Source organism: Periplaneta americana, chromosome 3 (assembly GCF_040183065.1).
Source record: "Periplaneta americana isolate PAMFEO1 chromosome 3, P.americana_PAMFEO1_priV1, whole genome shotgun sequence".
NCBI lineage: Eukaryota > Metazoa > Arthropoda > Insecta > Blattodea > Blattidae > Periplaneta > Periplaneta americana.
The window spans coordinates 199,975,791-199,988,198 of NC_091119.1; the positions used below are offsets into that span (position 1 = coordinate 199,975,791).

Genomic DNA, 12,408 nt, shown 5'->3' on the forward strand with positions numbered 1-12,408 from the left:
ATTGTAATAATAGAAAAGGAAACAAATAAGTAATTGATTAACTAGCGGACTTACTCGTGTTAATTATGTAAGTCTATGAAGCTTACAGCTGTTTCGGTGCTTCATCACACCATCCTCAGAGCCTACTAGATCTCGGCGTCATCTCGAACTTCTCTGCCTGTTGTGTGGGTGCGTTTGACGAACTCAGGTCTGTCTCCATACGTGAACTACTTCGCACCTCCATCTATAGCTATAACACAGTATAAGAAGAATGTTCTCTATACTGTGGCTATAATATTGGAATCTAATCGCATCGTTCAATGGCTTCAAATTAGTGGTTTTTAAATTAAACCTATATGCTATTGAAATACGCCAGATGGATAAAATGATTCATTATTAGATTTTCTATCGATCCTACTGGCAATAATTACCGAATAAAAGGGGGTAAAACATTTGTAGGAATTGCACTTTTTTTTGTTACATACAACATGGGCTAATCGCTCGCTGAAATTTTCATGGTTATTTCACTTCCAATCTGTATAAAATGAGGAGTTCGTATAGTTACCAGGAAAGTAAAATCTGTATGCTTTTGCCATCTGTTGAGATATTGCAAAACTAACTACTGCATTAGACGCACAATGTAAGATATCTCACTTTTGACCAAAATCTCAGTTACCATGTTTTACGCCCGAGCCACTCAAATATTGAAGATAACTTTTTGTCATGTATCACGTTATCATTTCCTGCTTTTTCATCGAAAATCCTGCTTTTTCAGATAAAAGTCCTGCTTTTTATTTTTTTTCGCCTGGAACCCTAAACCAGGGAGGCTCTCAATTTGTAGATGTGTCTAGTGTCGATTCACAGAAAATATCTTTCCTCCCTTACACTGCATAGACTTGGAAGTCGATAATATAGGGGAGGTAAAGAAAGTCATTCTCCCCTCCCCGAGTAAGATATCTTATTTCAACAGCGGCGGAAAACATCTTGAATAATTCTACAAGACGTTTCTGTCTGCCATGACTGAACTGAAGATACCAAGAAATATAGGTGAACTGCCAGAGAGATTGAAATAGGCCTACGTCACGTATCCAGTATCTTATCTGTAGGCAGACTCATTCCTGATTGCGTAGCTAGGGACGAGAAACAATTGCATTATCACTTATATCAGAAACAGCACGTGTTAAGTGAGTCCAAATATGTGAGAGAATCAGTTGCAACGAGATCTTTGAACATGAAGAAACAATAACTAGAAAATCAACATGGCGTTAACGAAACTGGTCTTCCTGTTGGTGTTTGTCGGTGAGTCCTGTTTTATCTTCTAATCTTGGGTGATATGATAACAGTTTACAGCTATGCGAATCTAATGAAAGAATGTAATGTAGTGAAATTAGAACTTTTAAATATGGTACACTTCTTTTCGAAACATTAGATACGTTAGCAGAACTGTTAGAGAAACCAGGGTTCATGTCCTGGAGAGACAAAAATGGGATTTATGACGAGGAAAGAAAGCTAATGAGGGCAACTTCTCTCAGCAAGCTAATTTTTCAACCATTACTTTCTAATTCATTATAATCGTCATATCATTTATTTGTTTTATTTATTTATTTATTTATTTATTTATTTATTTATTTATTTATTTATTCTGGTGTAGTTAAGGCCATCAGGCCTTCTCTTCCACAATACCAGGAATACAAATACAATAATAGAAATAAACAGGAAAAAAAATACATTATATACAAAATAAAGCTACACAAGAAATAAAGAGAGAGAAAAAACACTATAAACAAAGTAAAGCCACACAAAACCACACAAAAATATACACAGGTTGCAGTCACACAAACTTTAAATGAGTGATTAAGATATCATGGTATTACCATGAAATTAAACTCAGCAATTGTGCTATTTCAAAGAGTAGGCTAATTACTCGTTATCATCATCACCAGGAGCATCATCATCATAATCATCATCCTTAGTGTTCATAATCATAGCCTCATCTCGCCAAATACCATCTCGCTATCACCATTTCCATCGACGCTAAGTCAATAAATAACCTAGTAGTTGATAAAGCGTTGTTAAATAATATACTTTTAAAAATAAACAAATACCATCAATTTCATTATCATAATCTTCGTTGTGATCATCATCGTCATCATTATCATCGGCCTCTTAGTCATAATAATGTCATCACAGTTATCAATTTTTTTTCAACACCATAATTAATGCTATCGACGTCTTAAACCAAGGATCTCTAGATTCGAACCAATGCTACTAATGTATTCTTAATATAGAAATAGAATGTCAGGCTTTGGACAATGAAGAACTTCGAAATTAGTCTGCCAAGGTAAATCCTACAGTTGAACACACAAGTTAAATTATTCAAGTGAGTGTCCAAAAATCAAAAGAATACTAGCAGTTGATGTCTTTTATTTGTGTAGAAAATTATTTGCAATAAGGGTCCGAAGTTTAATTTTCATTTATCTCCAAACTTATTTTTATGACTTATCTCCCTTTACCCAAACAACACATTATTATTATTATTATTATTATTATTATTATTATTATTATTATTATTATTATTATTATTATCTTCATCATCATCATCATCATCATCATCATCATCATCATCATCATCATCTTCTTCATTATTATTACGATTATCTTCATTATTATTATTAGTATTATTATTATTAATTGTAATTATTGAGTGTAATTAGTTACCATTGCCACCAGGTATTTACCCATTTGCAGTGTGAATAAATACATTATTATTATTATTATTATTATTATTATTATTATTATTATTATTATTATTATTATTATTATTATTATTATTAAAAAAAGAACTATGATGAAATATTGCTTTGGATCCGTTAAATGACTGATGCGAATATGCAATATCTTCAGAGTGTCTGCGGCATGATGTGTTGGGTTTGATTGCTGTCATAAATATCTGTTTCCGTTATCTTATAAAAGCGTGGCACTATTTGTTTGGAGGTGTGGTACACCAACGCAATGGTTTAATCTTACAGGTAACAGCACGCTGCAAGGTTTCCTTTCTTTTTAATAAAATTATAAAATCTTATTTTAAGTAGCCTATCGACATAGTAAAAAAACACGCCTCGAAAAAAACTCGCATTGAATTTTTTTAGATCCCAAAAATTTAGGCTCAGACCTAATAATTATCCCCATCGTCGTCATTGTTTCGTCATTATCGTCATTTGCTAAAATTGTTGGTTTGGATGCTCTATAGGAAAGAAGTAATGTAGACCTTCCTAACCAAGTAGCGTCACTCTGCTTCTGTTTTTGTGTTGTAATTTTGGGAGAGTTGTGGTAATTGTGTTGCTAATTACATGTTTAATCACTTATTTCGCCGTTAATAGTGTTCCAATCTTACAAGATGGCTCAAAAGTCCCTTAACTTCCGCACACTGGACAAATTATAGTAAAGGTCTATGTAGAGGCTCTATTAAAGTCTAGTGAAAGTGATTTTATTTTAAAGGAAAATTTGTCTCAAATAACTTGAAGGGTTAAGATATTACACATGATAAGAGTGATTTATGCATTATTTTCAGCATCAATTTCTCGCTTTTTACAGTTATATTATATGTACTACAGTACGATAATTTAATAATAATAATAATAATAATAATAATAATAATAATAATAATAATAATAATAATAATTTTATTTATTTATTTATTCATTTGTTTGTTTGTTTCTTTGTTTGTTTGTTTCTTTTGTTTGTTTGTATGTATTTTTGTTTGTTTGTTTGTTTGTTTCTTCTTTATTTATTTATTTATTTACTTTATTTATTTATTTATTTATTTATTTATTTATTCTGGCGAAGTTAAGGCCATCAGGCCTTCTCTTCCACTTAACCAGAAACAAAAGAGGCTGATACAATTTTACAGACTAATATTTAAAGAACACTAATAAAAAAAATTATATAGCCATACAAGCACAAGTTGAGTAAAATAATGCAAACATACTAAATAATAATTACAAAATAATATAAGGCTAGAAGTTACACTCATTGATTATGCAAGCGGTAAGTGAACCAATATTTTATATTATATTATATTATATTATATTATATTATATTATATTATATTATATTATATTATATTATATTATGTACATTCGAATGTCGTTTCGCATTTGGTACTTTAATTTTTCATAATTACGTCCGTTTTTAAAATTACGTATTTTATAACAATATTCATATTTAATTAATTATATTTGTTTGCTATTAATTTCCGGATCCTCGTGGTCATCCTTAATTAAGGCCGGATGAGATTTTTTTTCTCTCTCTCTCTCTCTCCTTTGTCATATGCACGAGAAAATAATGAATGTACCTCCGTAGCAGAGCAGAGAATGTCTGATGGTCATAACTACTCATTAAACAAAAAAAAAATCAGTAGGCCTATAAATAAATAAATAAATAAATAAATAAGAGTAGGACTAATTAAATTATTAAATAATTTATTAAATAAGCAATAAATAATGATAATGATAATAATAAATAATAATAGTACGGAACCAATAATAATAATAATAATAATAATAATAATAATAATAATAATAATAATAATAATAATAATAGGCAATTTTATATTTTGTGATAGCGTTTCATACTTTCTTTTTCTAGGAACTGTTTATGAAACAAATGAGCAAGAGAATGCTGGGATGACAATTCCTATGTCTTTAAGAGATTGCTATGGCAACCCAGATCTTTATTCCCGAGACAAGAGACTTCCTATGACAATGTCAACGTTCATTGAATTGATACGGAAAGTGGAGTTGTACAAAGGAGCGTATCTCGATCTCAGAACCTTGTCCATAGCATTACTGCACAGGTAATGACGTCATATTATGTGAAATTAATATAGAGTGATTAAATCTCATATTCAGCAAGATAATAGGTACACCTATTATCCGTTCTAAATGTGATTGTCCTGTGTTTTCTTATATGAAGGTCCTGTGCCGTGTAGAGTACTATCAGTTGTCTAAGGCCCGCAACACACTTGCAGAGTTTTCGCCAGCGAGAAATGTGTTGCGAGAAAATTAAAAAAATTGATAACATGGATTCAAATGGACGTCCACACACTGGAAGAGATTCTCGTTCGAGGCAAAAACCTCGCGTGAGTTTCTCACTGGAAGCGGTAGCTCAGCGAATTTTCTTGACACATTTATCAAAGATGTTTGACATTTATACTCTTTATGGCGATTGAATGTAGAAAAAGATATCACAGGTGGCGATGAATTGTATTGTTTTTATTTGAAAATGAGGAAAGATGGCTGATAATTGCAGTCAGGAACTTATCGAACTTGTACGATGTCACCCGTAGGCCTATTTATATGATATACGGGATGAAAACTATAAAAACATGAAACTTAAAGAAGAAATCTGGAGACAAATATCAGATTATCTGAAAATAAATAGGGCTATATTTTATTTTGAGGAGATTTAATAGTATTAATTAAACATTTGAAATAATGTATTTATATGTCTTAACAGTTTACATAATTTTAATCAGAACATAGCAAAGAATCCTCTATCATATCATGAATGGCAAAAAATTGTGGTCCATTCAACCTGAAATAACGCCTAAACGTATCATCGTTCAAATCGAAATCAGTGTCCAAAACTCGGCATTATTTTCGTAAGATACAATGTGATTTTCAGATATTTCTGGCTTTAATTTTAGGCCTACTTTTTCTTTTCATTAATAAAATATGTTCATGTAACTCCATTTCCTCATCATCTGAATACTCAGATTCAACATAGCGTTCGTACGTAATTTGTAAAGTACGACAATATACTTACAGGTTATATATTTAAGAACGACAATATACGTAAATACATAACCTATAATATTTCCCCCAACGAGTCATTACTATAATCAGAAAAATGCTTTCTGCATGAAGGCAGTGCATAGCTGATCATAGCGAGGTGTGATCTGTGATAGCGAGAAGTCGCCAAGTGTGTGGAGGAAGGCTCTTCGCCTCTTTCTCGCAACACATTTCTCGCTAGCGAAAACTCTTCAAATGTGTTACGGGCCTAATGTAGGTCTAGAAAAGGGATACAAAACCTTCATGGAGGAAAAATATACCGTACTAGGTGTTTTTCTGAACCTAAAACATAGGAGTTTAACATTGTCATTAAAAATCTATGTATAAAAATTGTGAGATATATGGTGGGTCATGTTTATGAATTTAGTAGGCTTAGGAAAACAATTGAACATCTCCACATTATAACCATCATATGGTTGATTGTTCAAGGAAATAAAATACGAAAGTGGAATATCTTTTAGAAGAAACAATTCGTTACGAAACGTGTAATGGGAAAGTGTTTAATCTTCCAGTCACGGATTTATTTTTGCGAATGTTGTATCAATTACAGGTTTCGAATGGATGGTATCGAGAGAATCCCGGATATTCCAGAAATGCCCGGACTTGTACCATTCCGGCTGACAGGGCATCAGTACCCTAAACACAGGGTGTTACTCCGGGGTCTTGTTCCGGGGAATGCATACACATTTCCCAACGAGAGTTTAACGGCTCAGGAACTGGTAAGTAAAGATGTGTGTGCTGTTGAAATATATTATTATTATTATTATTATTATTATTATTATTATTATTATTATTATTACTATTATTATTATTATTATTATTATTATTATTATTATTATTATTATTATTATTATTATTATACTTACCTACTGGCTTTTAAGGAACCCCCTGTCCACACCTGTGGCGTAACGGTCAGCACGTCTGGCCGCGAAATCAGGTGGCCCGGGTTTGAATCCCGGTCGGAGCAAGTTACCTGGTTGAGGTTTTTTCCGGGGTTTTCCCTCAACCCAATACGAGCAAATGCTGGGTAACTTTCGGTGCTGGACCCCGGACTCATTTCACCGGCATTATCACCTTCATTTCATTCAGACGCTAAATAACCTAGATGTTGATACAGCGTCGTAAAATAACCCAATAAAATAAAAAAAATTAAGGAACCCGGAGGAACCCGCCTTCACATAAGCCCGCCATTGGTCCCTATCCTGAGCAAGATTAATCCAGTCTCTATCATCATATCGCACCTCCCTCAAATCCATTTTAATATTATCTTCCCACCTACGTCTCGGCCTCCCTAAAGGTCTTTTTCCCTCCGACCTCCCAACTAACACTCTATATGCATTTCTGGATTCGCTCATACGTGCTACATGCCCTGCCCATCTCAAACGTCTGGATTTAATGTTCCTAATTATGTCAGGTGAAGAATACAATGCGTACAGTGTTATTATTATTATTATTATTATTATTATTATTATTATTATTATTATTTTAGCCAAATGTCCGAAGATAGATTTCAACCCATAAGCGACACCAATAAGGCATAATCATGAGGTAACTAGGCCAAAAGATAATAGGGTAGGGTGGCCAGTTTCTTTCTCTCTCCATTGCATACATCGCTGACTAGTTACATATTACACTAATCAGACTTCAGATGTATACAAACAATTATTTTTCCTCTGACATATGACTATTAGTATTAAATTATTATTATTATTCTTACTAAGTTTTAGCAGGGGACCGCAAATTTTTTAATTTAAGTTTTTATGTTTTTGGGTGTTTGAGAATAAGGTGCTTAGGAAAATATTTGAGGCTCAGAGGGATGAAGTTACAGGAGAATGCAGAAAGTTACACAACACAGAACTGCACGCATTGTATTCTTCACCTGACATAATTAGGAACATTAAATCCAGACGTTTGAGATGGGCAGGGCATGTAGCACGTATGGGCGAATCCAGAAATGCATATAGAGTGTTAGTTGGGAGGCCGGAGGGAAAAAGACCTTTAGGGAGACCGAGACGTAGGTGGGAAGATAATATTAAAATGGATTTGAGGGAGATGAGGGTATGATGATAGAGATTGGATTAATCTTGCTCAGGATAGGGACCAATGGCGGGCTTATGTGAGGGCGGCAATGAACCTTCGGGTTCCTCAAAAGCCAGTAAGTAAGTAAGTATTCAACATGCTCCAATAGGCGCGCTAGAGGCGGCAGTGTTCGAGAGAATATGGATGTGCCTGTCCTATCTGTCTAGCAGGACCTGTTAACAACGGGACACCAAGTAAATAATCATATTGCTCTATAAGTAGAGCAAATAACAAGCTATATTCAAGTCTAAATCTCTAAATCTGTGTTCAGGAGTGTCATAATTTAAATCCTAATGGGAAAGCAAAATTGCTGGCGTTTGCAGTGTACTCTTCACTTCATGCTGTCCAGCTGTGTGGACCCGTGGGAGCGGGGTGACGAGGGGGAGGTGTGTCCCTACAACCTGCACGGCCTGTTGACGGGTGGCACCAGCACCCAACACCACAGACGTGTTCTGTAAGTAGGCTGTAGCCACCAGTAAATTACAGGTGATGTTGGTGCTATACAGTCACATGATATTGTTTTAACCAATAATCAGGGGTGTAGTGGAGGTGGAGCGGAGCTCCGGCACTGATTTGGAATTTTAAAATCTGTTTCGACATCACAATACTTTACAGCTAACGCTATCTTAGTTAATGTCAGAATATTTAGTGATTATATTTTCTGAGCTTCCTTTAGAAAATCGGAACAAGGTCGGAAGTAGAGGATCGCGAGACCACTATGAGTGACAGGACAACCACCAAAGTAAACTTTAGTGCGCCTGCGCGAAATGATCACATTCCTAATTCACTTTCGTTTCGTATCGTATTTCGTTAGTTTTCGCGTCTTTGTACGATACAGGAGATTGTCTATGGCAGGCATGTCAATTGATGCCCACAGGAGCAAGCGCGCGCTTTAGAGCCCAGGAGAGCCTGAGCGCTTTATAGCGGAAAGGAAAGAGACAGACGAAAGAGTTGGTATATGCCGCTTGGTCGAGCTATATTCAGGGATGGCCAGCACTGATTGAATAGATAAAGGGAAGAGAACTTATTAAAACTGTATCCATGGTAATTTTTAGATTTGCCTGAGAAGTATAAGTGCATTATAAGAATGTAAGTTTTAATTTTAATGCTCATTTTTCACAAGTTTGATTTTTTTATTCAAAAGAAATATTTTCTCAACTTTTCGTATAGAAAAGTGAAATTTTCAGGTATAGGCCTATTTATTTAGTAGCCTTACAGAATGTTTTCGTAAATCTAATATACCGTAAATACGTATTACTGAAGATAGTGTATTGAAAATTTTGAAAATATTCGCATGGAAATTGTTTGTAAGGAAATGAATTAACAAAGCAACTACTGTTACATCATAAGCGAAAGATACGTGCCCATGTGTTGTAAAAATGTCAGCTCTATAGCTTCAGCAGATTTCGAGAAAATAATTTAATATTCTGATGATAGGAAGTTGCTCAAAAATATCACCTTAAAAGCATAATGCGATAAGAGTTTTGTTATGGAATATTAGTTACACTTAAAACAGATACAGCACCTAGGTAACTTTGCTTTGTACTGTAATATTGTTTTGATTAGTTTATTGATTACTTTTGTAAGGCTAAAGATACCATCAATATAAATTCCAACTTATGTCATACTCAATCTTTTTCTTTGGAATATCACTTTCTTTATGAATGATGTGTTTCATCTACTTAATTCAGTATAATATTATACTACTATGGAATTTAAGTGAATATTCCTTCTTAACTCTCTATTATGTTATTAAGATTTAAAACACAACTGCAATATTAAGAAATCAGTGTAAGTACTTTTGTTTTACAGACAATATAGATAATATCAAACAGAAAGAAGCCATATAAAAATAACGACATAAAATTTCACGTTCCGTTTGAAGTTTGTGCACCACTGTTTTCTTAATCCAACAGGTTGCTTATTCATATACACAACCCTTCCTCTTTCCATACTTAGCGCTCGATGCCCGCGCACGACGTCAAGGTCAGAAAAATGCGCTTGCTTTGACATCACTGATCTATGGTGTTACCGAAATGTGTTGTGTTTGTTTCCCAGTTTTTTACGAAGTGAATTTTAAACAGTTAATTTACTGCCTATAACGTGACTAAAAGACTGCTTGAAACTTTTGTTTTTATCTATTGCTCTGCAGTAAATATGGAACAAAATAAACATAGACAAAAAACATTAACTTCTTCTTTTTCTCGTGTCATTGGTGTTACTAGTGGAGTTACAAAAGCTTCCTCTCCTGATATTGTTGATATCTCAAGCCCATCGCTTCTATTTGATGAAGCTAGTAATTCAACCAGAGATACTGTATAAAAGATACAGTTCCAGTATCACTGCGAAGAATATTCAACGTTATAAAGATCAAAATAGTGAAAGCCAAAAAGTCGGCCTGCAAAATGAGTGGCCGAATGTATGGAATGAAGAAAATATGTGGTCAAGAAAAAAAGAAGCTTATCCGCGGATGGATTGTAACCAATGTAAGCTGGGCTGTAGAGTGGGTCATGAAGTTGGCTAACTACATTAGGTGCATTAAAAAAGAGTGCATTTCTGTACCTAATGAATGGCGCTCATATTCAGTAAATTACTACGGATCGATCAGATCAGATCAGATCAGATCAGCTTAAGTCACTACGAAAATTAATTCATTCTATTCATTCATTTATTTTATTCCATAGATCTTACATGAGGAATGAAGCTTTAAGATGTGGAACAAGTCAAAACTTTACAATATTACAATTACAATTTTTACAAATTTTTATAGTTTTACAATTTAGTAATTTTCTACAATTTTTACAATTTTGTGCAATTTTTTACAATATTTTGGCGAGATGTAGTGAGATGAGGTGAGGTCCGAGGATTCCCCAAAATATTACCCGGCATTTGCCTTTTGGTTGGGGAAAACCTCGGAAAAACCCAACCAGGTAATCTAATCAAAGGGGTTGATGCCGAGGACTCGCCATACACCATCCGGCTTCAGTCCCACGACTGGGGAAAACCTCGGAAGAAACAAAGACCAAAGGGGGATCCAACCCAAGCCCGAACGCAGCTCCGGATCAGCAGCCCAGCGAGTCTGCCGACTGAGCTACATCGATGGCTCTACTAAAAGTATACAATACATAGCCAATCAGATTATTAAATTCACAAACGCAAACGATCATTCATCAGTTGAGCTATATGTATAATACAAAACAAGTTAATTAAATTTAAGGCATAAACAATTCAACCAGTTGTGATATACAGAAATTGATAATACAAGTCATGCAAACCACTTCAAATTACAAACACGAACAATTTATCAGTAGAGCTATATAGATTACTATTCAATTTTAAGCATATACAATTCATCGGCCAAAACTATACAAATATATACAATACAAAGTAGCATACTTTCATTAAGCTATACAAATTTGTGCAATTAATATCAAGTAGTTTAATTCAATTTATAATCATAGACAATTCATCAGTTGAGCTATACACACTACTATACAATTTACAGTATATACAATTCATCAATTGAGCTATACAGACTACCATCATTGAACACAAGAAATCCAATGCTCATAATATAGCATAAAAATTATTGATACTTCTGAAAAGCAATCAATTGAAAATATTGGCAAATAAACGAGTGCAGCCCACCGTGAAGCAACAAAAGCGAAATTTAGATCAGCTTATTACATTGTGCAGAATGACCACCCTTACAGTGACCATTTCGGTTTACTTGAGCTTCAGAAGCTAAATGGAGTAGGTTTTGATTGGTGTTGCCTTGCATTCTCCTTAAAGTCTTACTTTATGGCATTTCTTTCTTTGTCTTTTTTTTTTGCACCCAAACCTTTCCCCTTCACCAAAGGTTAAAAAACATAATGTACTGTAAAGTTTGGGACTACAACCCTGCCAATAATCTTCAGCCACTTGTCACTTTCCTTTCTATAATAAATTGTTGCCTTCTGAATTTGTTTATACAGGGTGTTTCGAAGTAGCGGGGAGATCTGCCGCTCATTAGCCGTTTGTTTATTTGTGCAGCATTCGAGACCCAGACTACCCCAAGATCAGCCTGGTCGGTGTGGAGGTTAGCCGCTGCCCCATAGAGGAAGGCGTGGTGCACACGTCCAAGTGGGACACCGTCAGTTTAGGGCCGGTCGTGGCAGCTATAGCGGCGGCACTGGAGCCTCAGGACGTGCAGATCGCCCTGCTGCTCACGGAGCCCGACCACAGCAACGCCACCGACGACAGGGTCGAGAAGTTCGAGCGCTACCAGTCCATGGCGCTGACGGCGGTACTGCAGAACACGTGGGCGGCCACACTAGCAGGTTAGACCTTCTAATCTCTCTGTATGCAGTATAAACAAGTTTATTTCATCATATATTATATCAAGGGAAAAATTGATACGATGTCGGATGTAGATCCTGGGTAGCTCAGTCGGTAGAGCGTTGGTGCGTTCAACCAAAGGTCCCGGGATCGATATCCGGCCCCGGAACAATTTTTCCTT

General features: G+C 34.9%; 1 protein-coding gene across 1 annotated transcript in view; it reads left to right on the top strand.

Moving 5' to 3' along the window:
* The first annotated feature begins 1,106 nt into the window (after positions 1–1,106).
* LOC138696958 (uncharacterized) overlaps positions 1,107–12,408 on the top strand; it is a 47,808-nt gene continuing 36,506 nt past the window's right edge. Inside the window, exons 1-5 of the mRNA XM_069822489.1 lie at positions 1,107–1,278; positions 4,627–4,834; positions 6,382–6,550; positions 8,234–8,364; positions 11,943–12,229. Coding sequence (XP_069678590.1) covers positions 1,239–1,278; positions 4,627–4,834; positions 6,382–6,550; positions 8,234–8,364; positions 11,943–12,229 — 835 coding nt within the window. The 5' untranslated portion in view covers positions 1,107–1,238. The remainder of the gene's footprint in view (positions 1,279–4,626; positions 4,835–6,381; positions 6,551–8,233; positions 8,365–11,942; positions 12,230–12,408) is intronic.